The sequence below is a fragment of the Amyelois transitella genome, chromosome 11, assembly GCF_032362555.1.
Source record: "Amyelois transitella isolate CPQ chromosome 11, ilAmyTran1.1, whole genome shotgun sequence".
NCBI classification, from domain to species: domain Eukaryota; kingdom Metazoa; phylum Arthropoda; class Insecta; order Lepidoptera; family Pyralidae; genus Amyelois; species Amyelois transitella.
Genome location: NC_083514.1, coordinates 1,783,034 through 1,800,153, shown reverse-complemented (window position 1 = coordinate 1,800,153; position 17,120 = coordinate 1,783,034). Strand labels below are relative to the sequence as shown.

At 35.2% G+C, this 17,120-nt stretch overlaps 2 protein-coding genes across 2 annotated transcripts; both read left to right on the top strand.

The window, feature by feature from the left end:
* The first annotated feature begins 146 nt into the window (after nucleotides 1–146).
* Nucleotides 147–12,124, top strand: LOC106133393 (N-acetylneuraminate 9-O-acetyltransferase). Its single transcript, XM_060946601.1, has 10 exons — nucleotides 147–556; nucleotides 1,091–1,187; nucleotides 1,417–1,520; nucleotides 5,983–6,139; nucleotides 6,719–6,980; nucleotides 7,290–7,519; nucleotides 8,781–9,074; nucleotides 9,682–9,991; nucleotides 10,293–10,534; nucleotides 11,220–12,124. Exons 1-10 carry the CDS (start codon nucleotides 424–426, stop codon nucleotides 11,785–11,787), a joined length of 2,397 nt encoding a protein of 798 aa, XP_060802584.1. The 5' UTR covers nucleotides 147–423; the 3' UTR covers nucleotides 11,788–12,124.
* LOC106133423 (uncharacterized) lies at nucleotides 3,893–4,325 on the top strand. Its single transcript, XM_013333145.2, has one exon. The coding sequence runs from the start codon at nucleotides 3,939–3,941 to the stop codon at nucleotides 4,272–4,274; it is 336 nt and encodes a 111-aa protein (XP_013188599.1). The 5' UTR covers nucleotides 3,893–3,938; the 3' UTR covers nucleotides 4,275–4,325.
* Nucleotides 12,125–17,120: the final 4,996 nt, after the last annotated feature.

Genomic DNA, 17,120 nt, shown 5'->3' with positions numbered 1-17,120 from the left:
CAATAAATGAGAAACATTTTAATGACTATTAGATGTAGGTAAAAAGCGTTGGACATATTCGTCTTTGATTCTTCGTCTACATTTTGTTTTTAAAAAAATCTGTCACTTGTTTTCCGTTCCGACATTGACATGACATTGACAGAGAGAATTGCACTCAATCGAATCTCATTCTCAAATCTAATGTTTTGCTAAACAAAAACTGGAATACTAAAATTTGTTTGCATTTGACAAGAATTTAAGCAATAATTCAATTACATTTTAGTTTAGAATAATGCCTAATGACCTTAATATTTATTTTTGTCCATAATTCTTTTTACTAGTGTTTATTGTCATGGTATGGATGTATGTAAACAAGTGGTTCTCTCTTCGGTGAAGTGAACCTGGACCGCAAAACTATTTAAAAATAAAAAAGTAGTGGTCACAATGGTGTCCTATTTCAAGAAATCATCTGCTGAATGGTTTATAGACCAACTGAACGTAGAAAATGCGAAGTTGTTGGCGTTTGTGTTGGTTATTGGTTTTATTGGTTACCACGGCGTTCTTCATTTAAGATACGGTAAAAACCGACTAAAAAGTACAGTTTCTAAGCCCCTAACGATTTTGTTCCTATCGAACTTATGTGTAGTCTAAGAAGAAAAGAGTACATGGCTAGTCCTTGATTGAAAATATTGCTATGTGACTCCCATCTGACCTCCACAACCTTGGGTCATGGTTAATTATACAGTTGCTTGAATATGCAGGTTTCCTCGCCATTTTCTCTCTAGATAAGAGCATGTTATGAATGTGGACGAAGCGAAAGAAGTATGCAGAGATCGTGGCAAGTGGAAAGAGGTAGTCTCTGCCTACCCCTCCGGGAAAGAGGCGTGATTTTATGTATGTATGTATAAGAGCATAGTGCTCATACTAAGAAAGAAATCTTGTAAAAAGAAAAAAAAATATGACACCACTACATAAATCGAGTCATCAATTAAAAAAAAGTTTGATTTGAACCTGCATGTTCCATCAGGCTTTTTATTTGGTCACTTTAAAAGTTCAACCACCAACCCTCCCATATTCTTTATATAGCACTTATAAAAAAATGTCTTTATAGGTCCTGATTCATGCACTTGGTTATTGTCATCCGGTCGTTACAAAGGTGACCATGAGTGGCAGCCGTATGGTTGTATGTTGCACAGATACTCCAAAACGTAAGTTAACTTTTATTTATTCTATCTAAACCCAACTACTGTCTTAAGTAGAATAGCTTTTGTAATGTGAGTAGTCATGTAATAAAACATGTATACTTCTTTGGCTTAATCTACATCCATCATTTTATTAATGGAAGCTTATCATGATTGTTCCACTAGAATAAAGCGCTTAATCCTTTAGTCACATGTTACATTGTTCAAATATTTTATGTATGTTTGTATGTAACAGTGATGCAAGGCGGTGCCTTCGATACCTGGCCTTCTGGGGCAAGTACAACAGCTTCGCATTCATAGGAGACTCGAGACTGGAGCAACTGTATGAATACTTCATAGGTAAGTATTTTACTAACCAACTAGTGACAGATGTGTTATACATACTTTTAATATTTAAGGCGAACTTCCATTGAAATCTTTTGGAAAACGTAAAGAATGTTGTATGAAAACTTGACCGTACAGTATTACAAACCACGTATGTAAAAAAAAATTGGTAACATGCAATTGAATCCACAGTTAGTTGTGATCCTGATGTAGCTTCTTTATACATATAGTCACATCTATATCCCTTGCGGGGTAGACAGAGCCAAAAGACAAAGGTCATGTTCTGCTGTATGGCTCCCTGATGGAATTGAGATTCTAATAGTGTGTTATGTTTTCATTTCAATAATTAAACTTTAAACACCAGTGTTTTCCGTTCCTGTAGGAATTACTTAAAAGAAAAAGCCTATTTCTTTTTTCAAGGTCTAAACAATATTTGTACCAGGTTTCATTTTATTGATTCAATGGGCTGTGCATACAATAATACATCATTGCAAATTGATATGCAATATTGATTGCAATATTATTCAGGTTTCTGTCCCAGTTGCATTCTCGTGAGGAGACCAGGGTTTGCCTTGACTAATATTATGTAGTGGAAATGTCATTTAATCAAGACATATCTAATTAACTTATAATGTTTTCCTAATTAGCTTGTATCATAGATACATACATACATACATATGGTCACGTCTATATCCCTTGCGGGGTAGACAGAGCCAACAGTTTTGAAAAGACATAGATGCATCCACTTATCTGAATGTGCTGGTTTCCTCACGATATTTTTCTCCACTTTTATTCCAATATACTAAAATCTTTTACAATTTATGAAATTTTTAAAATACAAGCCACTTTGTCAAAACATGTAATAAAAAGAATGTCAGACAGAATATTTATTAGTGTAGGTATTAAAACATTTACGGAAGATTCGACAATAATTTAATTGAACTCTATGAATAATAATATGAGCCGTATGCGGTGCAGATAAGACTTGTTTTTGAGGAGCGAAGACAGTCCGTTTTCAAGGCAGTACTTGGTATCAAGAACGCGAATCAAATGTGTTAAAGGCGAGTGTAGGAAAATGTAAAAAATTAAAACTTATTTTTGGTATAAAAATAATTTTTATTTAATAATTTATTGCACACAATCTAAACCTAGGTTTAAACAACAATAGGTAATACTTTATGGGGAATATATTGGAGTTCATATATTTACTGTATTTAAGTTTTCTTTCAAAAATTACGACGAAGAAGTACGACAAAACCATGAGTTAATTCTTACGATATTTATGCGAGTAAAGTTTAAATTTTTTTTAAATCTTAACAAAATAAAGAAAATATTATTGATAAGATGAATGACACAATTATGTGAAGTAGTCTTAAAAAGGAAAACATTTTTTACACATTAAGAAATTGAGAGACCATTCTCCCAATACTTACATGACTACATTACAGTTAAGATGTGTCGTATAATTTTAATATTTTTATACTTAATAATCTCAGTTCACTGCAAAAGTTTAACGGTGGGAGAAGTCAAAGAGGGTACTAAACTGGTGAAAATATATAAAAAAATGTTGAAGCAAGAGATTTGGCTGAGAACGTGCAACAGTTATATTTCCATTTTCCTAAAGAAGCTGCAAAAAAGATCAGCGGCATTGTATTGAATGATTTAAAGGATGGATACGCGACACCGGTTATAACAAGCGGTGGTGTTGGTCATGACCACGATGCCGTCAAAGTGAGCGGAGCGAAATTCTTTAAGTTCCTGATTGAAATATTTGTGTGAACAATCAGTTACTTGTATATGATTCATGTTGTAATGTTACAAATTTCACGGTCGTACGCGTAGTTATATATGGATTAAAAAAGCTCGATATAAAACGAAGATTCTGGCGCTGTGTTCGCGGACTCAATGCTTCCTTTGATAAAACGATTAAAAACATATTCATTTAGCGAATATTTTTAAAAGTTTTACTTACCTTTATTGTTATCGCTTCTGTGAATGCAGCTTTGATTGAAGTATCATCTTAAAATACGTTTATCTTTTCTGCATCGTTCAGTTCATCTTTTATCAAAACCATAATCCTTGCAGTCCGGTAAAAAGTGAAGTGTGAATTCAATCAAGTCATTGCATCAAGCACTCATATTTCTGCAAGTTTTTAAACGAGATGAATTTGATTAATTTATTATCAATATAAAAATTCAAAGAAGCTTACCTTGACGTTAAGAACCTTCTTAGTATTTGAGTTTGAAGTAAAATTCAAAAGTAGGTGACATAAAATATCAAGGCAAGCCTATATTAAAATACACGATTTTACGAGTAGGTATGAATGTACACCGCGCTTTAAATGCGTAAACAAAACTACTTGACCTCACACCGGACCTCCCCACCTACCGCACATCTAGTATTTCTCAGTCGTTCAACGCATTAAACGTCAATATGTCGCTTAAAGTTTTAATATTCCTCGCCGTACTAACTCTAGTCCATTGCAAAAGCGTGTTAGTCGGCCAAGTATACGATAATGGTGGTGTGGTCAAAGTTTACGATAAAACAGTGGAAGCTTCAGCGATTCCGTTGATAAAAAGAGAGGAGGAAGTGTATTTCGAGTACCCCACAAGGGATAGAAAGATAAAGGGTGTGGCGATCAAAGATTTGGACAATGGGTTGGCTGAGCCGTCGATAAACAGAGGAGGTCTCGGATTCGATTTCGTGAATATAAAACTGAAGAGCGAAAGGGGTTCGGGCTATAGGTTCCTGATTGAAATTTACGCGTGATTGTGTTTCTGTGTTGAGTATCTAATGTAATAATTAAAATTTTTAACTATATTTTGTTGTATTATTTCAATTGTGTGAAAAAAATATTTTCTAAAAATTTGTTGTTAAATCTGGGGGAAAAAATCCTGTTGTCAGGCATATATAATTTAAATATCACTTACATAGGTACCTACCTCCTGTTTTAAGAAATTGTTATAATTCATAGTTAAGATCTGTTTTAGAATACATTCCAAGGACAAAAGTATATATTTATTAAAGTTTATTTACATTCATAAATCCTTCTACTCCTTTTACCGGGTCTACGAAATAAATGAAGTCGAAATGATTCGAATTAATTTACTTCGTAAACCCAAAATAATCAATAACCATTAATTTGTTTGTCTATTATAACAAATAATATGCTTGGCCGTATAAAGGGTTATTCATCAGATTTTTTTTAACCTACTTCCACTGTAGGACAAATATCTCAACTCTTTTCTTCCAAAGTTATCTTTGACCATTAACTTACGTCACTTCAGTTATTTTTAAATATCTGAATTTATACAAATTTACAAACGACACTAAATCTGGTTTAAAACAGATAGCGAAGATCACAGTGTCACGTGTTCTTTATTTATTATCGCGAGTGAGGTCATATGTTACCAAGAAAACTATGTCATATGAGCTATTTATTTGACCTGTCTGTAAATAAATAATTGTTGTAACAACGAATAGAATAGGTTTATTTTCAATATTGGATAAAAGGTATCACTTACTGACGTCACATCACTTAAATCTAATTATAACTACTACCGCTTCCAAAGCGCATGTGTAGAAGAAGCGGCGGAACAAACTACGCTGCAGCATTTTCATCGGACGTCAATTTACAAATATAGATCTCTTAAATCTAAATCGTGGACGAATGCACATTGTCTACATTAAAAAACATGAATGAATGTAGAACTTATAAGGATGTTTTATTTGTCTCTTTTTCCTTCATCGTAGAGTATTTCTCGCTTTATATTAGAGAAGTGATACTTCACATGTGAATTTAATTAAAATAGCATTGATATTTATTCTCGTGGATGTAGTAAGAGGTGACTAAGATAAATAAAAACACTTTGGTGCTGATTAAAGCTGAGGTAGATCAAAAAATGTCAAAAAGTATTTATTTTGAGAAATCAAGGAAGACAAAGACATGCTCTCCTTGTTTCTCTGTTAACAGGGTCACGGCCTTACGCATCCCTTGATCCTGGTCATTGACAGACCCGGGATCCCCGGATTCCTTACCAGGGAAGACGTATCCAGAAATTGCAAGAGTATACCTATTTTTACATGTAATATATGTATCACTACATATTATAAATTAGCTCTATTTTCTCTGTCGGTATGGTGCCGTGCGGTTCTCGGTACCAATAGAAAAAAGAGTAGGACCAGAATGGATGTCGTTAAAGACGACTATGGTATAGGCTTATAAATTTGGGAGTGTTCTTTTAGGCGATGGGCTAGCAACTTGTCACTATTTGAATTTAAATGCCAAACAGCTGAACATGGCCTTTCAGTATATCCAAGACGTTGGCTCTGTCTACCGCAAGGAATATAGACGTGATTATATGTATGTAAGCGTATGTACCTATATAAGTATGCACTAATCTCGCAAATTATAATCTCGAAAAGCTTATTAATTTTCACTTTTGGCTTCAACACTTGGAATCCTCTCAATCTTTAGGAGTCCTGAAGACCCGGCTAGACCTGGATTCCTCCTACTCCACAATGGACCACAGATCTCCTAATTATACCTACCTGGACACGAAGTTGAGGCTGTCTGTCACCTTCATATGGAGTAACGACGTGTCGAGGACCATGGTGGAGCAGTTCAGGAAGTGGTGAGTAACTTTTGGATATTTCTTGAAAATTTTAACTTTCTGTTATGGACGTCCTGGTAAAGGGTCAGGTCAAAAGTGCCCGAAACCGCCGAGCTTGCATGAAGAGAGTTATGAATGTGGATGAAGCGAAGGAAGTATGCAGAGATCGTGGCAAGTGGAAAGAGGTAGTCTCTGCCTACCCCTCCGGGAAAGAGGCGTGATTTTATGTATGTATGTATGTATGTTTAACTTTCTGTCCTATCCCTTCCGCTCTGTCTGCCCCGCAAGGGATAAAGACGTGATGTATGTTTGTATTGTGAATAGTAGACTGTTAAATAAATCCATTAGCATTAGCATTATTAAGTCCGTCTATTGTACTTCACAAATTGTAATTGTTACAATAAAGACATACCTACATACATATAATCACGTCTATATCCCTTGCGGGGTAGACAGAGCCAACAGTCTTGGGAAGACTTGAAGGCCACGTTCAGCTATTTTGGCTTTAAGATAGAATTAAGATTTGAATAGTTTGTTACAATAAAGAATAAATAAATAAATAAAGAAATTGCTTTAAACGTTTTTTTTTTATTTTCACAGGCAACGCTCCGACAAACCGCCATCAGTAATAGTAGCCACAACAGGTCTCCAACTATTGAAAACTCGTAACACCACCGACCTAGTTCTGGAAGAATACAAAAGGAACCTTACGCACTTGGTGCAAGCCATAGATTCCCTTGCGGCAAGGAACACGCATGTCCTATGGAAGTTGATTGAATCTGTGGAAACTAACAAGTTGAAGAATGACTTTGCGAGGATAAACAATGCGGACATAGATAATTATAACAGAGCGGCCGTTGAGGTGAATAAAGTTGAATAACTTGTTACATGAATAAGTTATTAGTGCCGTGTGGTTCCCTGCACCAATACGAAAAAGAATAGGACCGCTCCGTCTGTTTCCCATGGATGTCGTAAAAGGTGACTAAGGGTTAGGCTTATAAACGTGGGATTCTTTTTTTTTATGGGCGATGGGCCAGCAACCTTTCACTATTTGAATCTCAATTCAATTATTATGCCACACAGCTGAACGCGGCCTATTAGTCTTTTTAAGACTGTTGGCTCTGTCTACCCCGCAATGGATATAGACGTGTGAATTTGTATTCATTTTCAGATTCTGACCCACAGCTCCGCGAAAATCTGGAGTTCCCCTCGCCTCGTATCGAGCGGTGCGACATCTGCCGACGGGCTCAGTTTGAGCGACACGGCGCTCAGGCACTCCGCTCAGATTCTGCTCAATATGTTCTGCAACGATCATATGAATTTTAACGACGGCTCTTGTTGCGCTCAGCCCGAGCCGTATACTCAGCTGCAGATTGTGACGTTCGCGCTTTTTGTTCTATGGTGAGTTTTATCATGCTCAAGTGTTTGGAATTTCGCGCCATTTTGTGTATAGGAATGTGAAGGGGAACGATGTTAGTGTGTATATTTACAGGGATTAGTAGAGTTAGACATTTGATGACGGGCTCAGTTTGAGCGCGCTCAGACACTCTGCTCAGATTCTGTATAGTCCCAGTGTATAGTGTTGTTCGTGCTTTTCTTTTTGAGATAAGCCTATATTTGTATGTGTAGTACACATAACACTTATTAGTACATATACCACACATCTAAATCGCGCAAGCAAAGATTTCACGGATTGGAGCATTTAAACAAAATAAATAAATATACATACATACATACATAAAACCACGCCTCTTTCCCGGAGGGGTAGGCAGAGACTACCTCTTTCCACTTGCCACGATCTCTGCATATTTCCTTCGCTTCATCGACATTCATAACTCTTCATGCAAGCTCGGCGGTTTCGGGTACTTTTGATAAATAAATATATGTAGGTATACGGGACAAATTACACTGATTGAGTTAGCCTCGAAGTAAGTTCGAGACTTTTGTTACGAGATTCACACTCAACGATACTATGTTTTATAATAAATACTTATATAGATAAACATCCAAGACCCAGGCCAATCAGAAAAAGTTATTTTCTCATCATGCCCGGCTGACTCTGGTGTCACAGACAAGCGTACTACCGCTGCGCCACAGAGGCCGTCAAATATATGTATGTATACACACAACATCGTCTGTCGCGCGGCTCCCCAGGCATAACACCTAGACTGGCGGAAGATCTTCCCTTTGGTGGTGGTCGAGCCGAATCATCACTCCCGCTACACAATAAATTAATCTATTTCTTTAACTTTCTGTTTATCAAAGAGTTATAAGTAATTACGATACACCAAGACGATGTAGTTACAGGAATAGAAAAGGGTATGTTAAGATGGTTCGGTCATGTGGAGAGGATGAATGAAAGCAGATTGACTAAGCAGATATACAAGGAGAGTGTGGAGGGAAAGGTCGGAGTGGGAAGACCTAGACGAACGTATCTTGATCAAATTAAGGATGTCCTGGTAAAGGGTCAGGTCAAAAGTACCCGAAACCGCCGAGCTTGTATGAAGAGAGTTATAAATGTGGATGAAGCGAAGGAAGTATGCAGTGATCGTGGCAAGTGGAAAGAGGTAGTCTCTGCCTACCCCTCCGGGAAAGAGGCGTGATTTTATGTATGTATGTATGTACGATACACCAATTCTTAAAAGTCCATATTTTGTTCTAGCGCAGTGCTTGCCGCACTGAAATACGCTTGGCATTGGTCACGGAGCCTCCAAACTCGTTCTATGGGCTACACTCTGGTCTCGGGAAGCGGGAATATTCCCGCGAACCCGGTCCCAACCTCGCCTGTGTCGGCCCTGGCGAAACTGGGAATGATTATGACGTATTTTTATCTGTGCGATAGAACTAATTTCTTTATGAAGGAGAATAAGTATTATTCCGAGTGGAGTTTCTGGCTGCCAGTCGGATATGTGATAGCGCTGGGGCTGTTTTTTACGGACGATTCCAAGTCTAGCAAGTAAGTGTTAAATTGTTTTCATTATTAAGCTTGCTCTTTTTATTTGTGTGGGTCAAATTTAGTGAATTTGACCTCTTTTGCTGGTGATCTGATGAGTAAATTTAAGTATATGAAATTATCATAGCATTTAGGTATGCATTTAGTATAGTACATATTATTAATCCAAGATGACTGCCGTAACAAAATGGCGGATTATGATTTTGTTTTATAATTTTTCAAAATTTTCACCAAATTATTAAATAAAGGTAATTTTTTGAAAATTATAAATTGATATACAGGGTGACATTTAAAACAACTGCATCCTTTTAAACATAGACTATACCCATGCTTCTGAGCCGTTTGAGCCTATTTTTATTTAAATTAAACGTCATCATTTTCACATTTAAAAAACCCTCAAAAACTAAGTCACACGCTTTATTAAAGACCAATAATACAAAAATAAATTAAATTTTTAATACTTTTATTTTTTTTCGTACTTTCTGAAATATGAACCGATATTTTTCTTTTAACGTTTTTAAATATCCTTTAGATGAGTACACTTAACAGTTTAATTTAGGCAGGTGAATTTAAAGTCATCCTGTATATTAAACTCAAAATTAACTTTCAGGGTCCTCCATCGTCAACAGACGGATGAATGGAAAGGCTGGATGCAACTCGTGATACTAGTATACCAAGTTACCGGAGCTAGTAAAATACTACCCATATACATGCTAGTACGCGCACTAGTATCGGCGTACCTGTTCCTCACTGGATACGGCCATTTCTACTATACTTGGAAGACGGGCGATACAGGGCTAGTACGATATTTCCGAGTGATATTCCGTTTGAATTTTCTGACGGTAGTGTTGTGCCTAACTATGAATAGGCCGTACCAGTTCTACAGTTTTATACCGCTGGTATCCTTTTGGTATACGCTGGTGAGTTTTTTTTTTATTTTTTAATTTTTTTTATCTATTTTAAAGAAATGACCTGGTTTGGCATAGACTATACTTTTTGGAGTAAGATAGAGTGGGAGATTAAAAAAAAATCATAACGTAAGATTACTTTTAGGTCTATAAATGACCATAGTGTTGAAAGTGAGTGCCGTCTGGTTTCCGCACTTTAGAATAGAACCACTCCTTAAAAAAAAAAATTGGTTATTTTACTTAGAGATTGTTACTCATACAGTGCTGTACTTAGAGATTGTTACTCATACAGCCAATTTTTTTTTAATTTCAGATGTTCGTTATCTTCGCCCTACCGCCACACATCACCCAATCATCAACGCACACACTCGAATCTAAACCTTATCAATACTTATACATAGCTCTGAAAGTGATCGGTCTGTTCACAATAGTCACCGTGCTGTATATGAGCGAGGTGTTCTTCCAGAAGATCTTCGTGACGAGGCCGTGGAAGGCGCTGTTCGTGAACTCCGACGACGACATACACCAGTGGTGGCTGCAGTGGAAGCAGGACAGGTGATCACGCATCTCTTTCTAGCATTGATGTAACATTTTAATTGATTTGTGTTTGTAAAATCGTCGAGTATTATCAGCGAAGCCTTGTTCTAAAATATCTTTAGCTTAATGGTGACTGCAGTAGAAGCAGGACAGGTGATTATGCCTCTCTTTCTAGCATTAATGTAACATTTTAATGGATTTGTCTTTATAAAATCGTCGAGTATTAGGATCGAAGTTTTCTTCTAAAATATCTTCAACTCTAGTGGTGGCTGCAGTGGAAGCGGGACAGGTGATCACGCATCTCTTTCTAGCATTAATGTTACATTTTAATGGATTGGTCTTTATAAATTTGTCGAGTATTATGAGTGAAGTCTTCTTCTAAAATACATACATACATATAGTCACGTCTATATCCCTTACGGGGTAGACAGAGCCAATAGTCCCGAAAAGACTGAATGACCACATTCAGCTGCTCGGCTTAATGATGGAATTGAGATCCAAATAGTGACAGGTTGCTAGCCCATCGCCTAAAAAAAGAATCACAAGTATGTAAGCCTATCCCTTTTACGACATCCATGGGAAAGAAATGGAGTGGTCCTATTCTTTTTTGTATTGGTGCCGGGAACCACACGGCATTTCTATAATACTTAAATTCATCTTCTAAAATACTTAAATAAATATAATAAAATTTGTTTCCTTACAGATACTCCATGACATACGGCATAATATTCGCCGCCGCCTACCTCCTCGCCCAGCGGTACAATTTCCTCGACGACAATAACCACAGCAATTTGTTCACGCCAGGAGTATCCCTCAGCGCCACCCTGCTCGCCTTCATAGGGATAGGCAGCTACGTAACCTTCACGTTTCTATGCAAGAACATATTCGATTGCAACGAAATACACAGCTACGTCGCGTTTCTGCCTATCGTCAGTTATATCATACTCAGAAACGTATCAGGCGCTTTGAGAATGAGACACTCTACAATGTTCTCGTGGTTTGGTACTATAACATTGGAATTGTTCGCGAGCCAGTCTCATATATGGTTGGCTGCGGACACCCACGGCGTTCTCGTGTTGATACCCAGCGCTCCGATACTGAATTTGATATTGACATCGTATATATTCATATGCGCTGCGCATGAGATTCATAAATTGACAGGTGTTATATTACCGTACGCTGTGCCGGACGATTGGCGTTTAGTGTTGAGGAATTTCGCAATTTTTCTTGCGGTTCTAGTACCTATTGGGATACACGATGGTATGTTTTAAAGATTTATATAAGTACATATTGTCACGTCTATATCACTTGCGGGGTAGACGGAGTTAAAAGTCTTAAAAAGACTGATAGGCCACGTTGTTGTTTGGTTTAATGATAGAATTGAGATTCAAATAGTGACAGGTTGCTAGCCTGTCGCCTAAAAGAAGAATCCCAAGTTTATAAGCATATCCCTTAGTTCCTTAGTAGTAGTTAAAGATTTTTATGGCATAAATACATATGTTTAATATAAAAAAGAGTTTTTAAACGTTGTACAAATCTCGACAAAATACTAACTTGGCCTTCCAGTCTTTTCGAGACTGTTGGCTCTGTCTACCCCGTAAGGGATATAGACGTAATGTGAAATTTCAAAGATGGTATAAATTTATTAGGTTTGATTATCTGAGATTTAGTAAATTGGAAGTGATAATTATTTATTTTTATTAAGACACCTAAGATATTTGTGTTTAAGGTACATTGTTTGATATTAATTATCATCCATTTTTGTAAATTTGGTGATGATGAAGCCAAAGCGTGCAGTTTGAAATTAGAATGAAAGAAGATAGTCATGCTGAAGAAAAATACCGTAGAGCCTTGCAAAATGATTACGAGTATAATAAAATCGAATATTATTGATCTGAAAGGTGAAAGTATATAATGACTTGTTTAAGTTCGAACAAGTAATTAATAACAATTCATAAAGTTACATAACTTTGAAAATAATCGCATTGGGAGTCGACCAGTATTATTTGTATGTCATTTTTATTTTCTTTTACAGTGAGAATTTTGTAAAAAAGTTAATCATATTCCTTCACAAATATTAGTTTTGTAATTTAATTTGAGTAATATAGTTACTGTGATTTTAAACATTACGAATGGTTTTAGTACATTATGTAGGTATTGTTATCTAAAATGTACATATTATGTAGTAATTTATTGTAGCTTTTATGATAGAATTTTGGGATGACTCAAGCATAATTTCTGGTCAATTGATGGTGTGGCTGTGTTTTTTGCACAGACATAGATCAAGCTAGATACTGCTATTTGACTCATAACAATAAAAACAAACCGTACCAAGGTCTGCTTATTGGAAAGTCACAAGGAAAAATTTTGTTTAGTTACTGATTTTAAACTTTCGCGATGCATTATACTATTTATAAAAAATACAGGTTTTAAAGGCACACGTAACGTACCTTTATTTTGTTTTGTAATTTGATTCAAAGTATAAAAATACCACAGAAAATTGGACACCTCAATCTCGAGATTCCAAACTGAAATTATAAGCAAACAAGTTTTGGTTTCCTGAGTATTTTGACCGGCTAAAATTTAACATTTTGGAAAAGAGACCAATAAGCCATTTTGCTACGCTATTTGACACGTCGACAATTAGAAGGCATCAGTTGCAGGGTCTAGTTAGATCTATGTTTATGGTATTTTGGGTAGGATTTGATTTAAGGTGATGTTAATGATTCTAAAATTATACTGTATACAGTATAATTTATATAATAAATAATTTAAATATTATACTGATAATAATTAATCTAAGGTCCTGGTTTATACAAACATAATAACGTTATGTAAATATCGCCACAAGTCTCATATTTAAGTTCTGTGTCAATAAAATATTTTTCGAGCGAATGTTTGCCAATACGCGTTCAAAGATTGATAATTTATTTAAAATACTAGATTTCGCCTGCGGCTTTGCCCGCGTGGTAAATACCGTATGTCTTCAGTACTGTACATTTATTTCACGGACATAGCTTCGGTAGTTTTGGCTTGAAAAACAGACAAACAAACACACTTTCACATTTATAACATTATTGCGGATTCTTATGTTAATGTAACGTGATATTGTTTTGAATATATATATTTTTGATTTGAACGTGTACATAAGTTGTAAATATTATAAAAAATATGTTTTATTAACAAAAATCGTGTGATTCAATGTGATTTTTTTTTTATTTTGTGAATGCATATTATAATTTTGTGATTTAAATAAACGGCATCGCTAAGATTTAGTATTTTACTTGGAAATAGATTCAAATTCAAAATTTTTAGTTCATTATTTTAGGATACCTCACAACACCGGTTGACGTCAAATAAATTACTTAAAACTAAGTTTACAGTTACTTTATTGTGTATAGAGTTGATGCTGTGCCCCATATGACTAATATAGGAAATGGTTTTTTTTTTTTTTTTTTTTTTAATAGTTAAATAATATCCTCACTTGTGTTACGAGATACTAACTCAACGATACCATATTTTATAATAAATACTTATATAGATAAACATCCAAGACCCAGGCCAATCAGAAAAAGTTAGTACTAAGAAAACATATAGGAATCATAAACACAAGAAACAATAGTACACAGGTTCTGCTTATTTCTCTCTCTTCGAGCAGACTGTTCTATTTCGAATCGATTAGATTGAAATAGACTATTTTTTCTCGTTCAATCGTCGAAATGATTTTTCGTCGAATTGAGGAATAAATTATAACTAAAAGTAATTGACTCGTTTGTGAAAGCCATGGATGTTGTAAAAGGCGACTTAGTGATAGGCTTATCTATATGCTTGGGATTATTTGAGACCTATTGGCTAGCAACCTGCCACTATTTGAATCTAATATATTATTAAGCCAAGTAGCTGGCCGTGGCTCTGTCTGCCCCGCAAGGGATAAAGACGTGATTATATGTTATGTGGAAGCCAGAAATATACATGAAATGGGTCTGCTAAATAAAAGTAGTGACAAACAAGCAAAATTTTTATTTATTCTTTACATTGTTTGTGAATAAGATGTTAAATAATGAATTTACACTTTAACAATACGTATGGTGTAAAATATTTACACGTCACTTGAAAATTTGAAACCGAAGTTAAGACGATACGTTGACACAGGCAGACTTAATATATGTATTTGCACAAAATTATGAAATTAAATTAAATCTAGGCTGATTGTTAACTTTCACGTTGCATTATACCGGCACCAATAAAAATAAAGACTAGGACCACTCCATCTCGTTCCCATGGATGTCGTAGAAGGCGACTAAGGGATAGGCTTATAAACTTGGGATTCTTCTTTAAGACGATGGGCTAGCAACATGTCACTATTTGAATCTCAATTCTATCATCAAGCCAAAAAGCTGAACGTGGTCTATCAGTATTTTCAAGACTGTAAGCTCTGTCTACCCTGCAAGGGATATAGACGTGACTATATGTATGTATGTTATACTTTTTATAAATAATACAATCGCTCGGTAACCGCGGATCATTGTAACATGATTCGAAATGTCCGAGATAAGTAATATAAAGGGTACGTTACGTGCGCATTTAACCCTTTGACCGCCGTGGACACCTTTAGGCGTCCAGCGGAAACTGTCTTGAGACGCCGACGACTTCTTAAGTAGCCGAGATTCGTATCACATTCAAACAAAAAAAAACTTTACTTTAATACTAATCTTATTGAAATAATATCGATAGGTAGCTTGATTATTCGTCAAACTTTGGTTTAACCGAGGCGGAATGAAGAAAAAATATAAAAACACCCATTTAAAGCTTAATTTACAATTACCTAAAATTTAATGAAAATACACTATCAAGTAGCGCCAACGACACCTTTAAGTGTCGCGTAGTGATGGGAAATTGTAGTTTTTTTACAAGTACCTACATTTAATGTTCCTTATGTTATTGTAGTGGGTATTCATTGAAGCATGTTTCTATTGCTCTCAGTTATATGAGATCTGAACTAGTCGTAGTACTGTCATTGCCTAAATATGGAAGAAGAGAGGCCATCTTCGCCGTCGATATTATTCGGATTCTCAAGTCGTAAAAGAAAGTATAGAGAAACAGAAAATTCTAATAATAAGCAGACACAAACAGAATACACTATTACAGACACTATGGTGTACAGAAAAACTACAAAAGAAGGAAATATTTCTTATTCTACTCGTCATTTGCCCGATGTTAATTTCGACGATAGAAGACCGTCCGATAAAAGGAATGAAGACTTTGCAAGGTTGGTGGCTTTTGAATTAGAGCGTTTGCCGGAAAACAAACGTTCAAATGCATATCCGCAAATTTTAAATCTTATAAGATTGTTGAGAGGGGACCCTGATTTGGACCAAGTCATAGAATTTGTACCAATCCAAAGTGAAAGTGAAGGAGAAGAAACGGAAGAAGAACAATCAATACCACTCAATATAGCTCTGTAATAAAATCGTCGGTAATAAATAAATATTAATGTTGTTGAAGTTTCGTATACAAGAGTGTTTTATATTAATTAATATTATTATATATAATAATAAATAATAATATATTAATTTCCTAAACCTCTAAATATTTAGCATCATAAATAATTATTAAGTAACGAAATTATTCATCTTTTTCGTAAAATCTCAATATTATAATTATATACCTTCATTTTATCGATAAAAATTACGGACGTTTCTAGATAATTTTACAATTAACGTCCCCTATACGCCACGGACACCTTTAGGCGCCCGCTTGTGACGTCAGAAGCGAAAGCAATTTATCGACTAGTGCTTGCAAGATGTGGGTAGAAAAATAAATAAAATATATCGAAATACCCGTGAATCATTTGTTGGTTTATATTCATATTGTATGTAGCATTTCCTGTGGATAAAATTAACTTTACGATGGAAAATGACGATCTTATTGCAATTCTGGAAGGAGTGGAGAATGTCGAACAATTTATTGCTATTTCTGATGAAGATTCAGATCTATCAGATTTTGAGGTAAGTTTCAGTAATTACTTACACTCGTATTCATAAAACTTGTCAAATGTTTAATAAGCCTTCTTTAGCTAAAGTATGTTTTGTCTTTACCTCACATTTAAAAATTTTACGTTGAAAGAAAGTGACAAAACGTACTTTAGTTAAAATAGGCTTATTAAACGTTTGATAATTTTATTGAATAAGGAGGTTATAAATTAATAGCTACATATATGACTATTACTTTTTTCATTATACCTACTTAATGTAGAAGTGTTTTTTAGGACCCGACTACTGAGGAAAGTCAAAACATTTCTGCTGGAGAATATAGTTTTCAATGGTCGTCCGAAGCCTTCGAAATTAAAAACGAGCCGTTTGATGATTTTTTTAGCGGTATTTCGCCGTCAATGATTTCGTCGGTCTCATCAGAATTGGATATTTTTTTACATTATTGCAATGAAGCTTATGTAGAAAAAATTGTTGAATTTACTAATAGTTACCAGCAATATGTTGTTAGACATATTGATATAAAACTTCATTCAAGATTAAAAAATTGGTATCCTGTAACAGTTCCTGAAATGTATACATTTTTCGCTGTGTGTATGCTAATGACAAGAAAC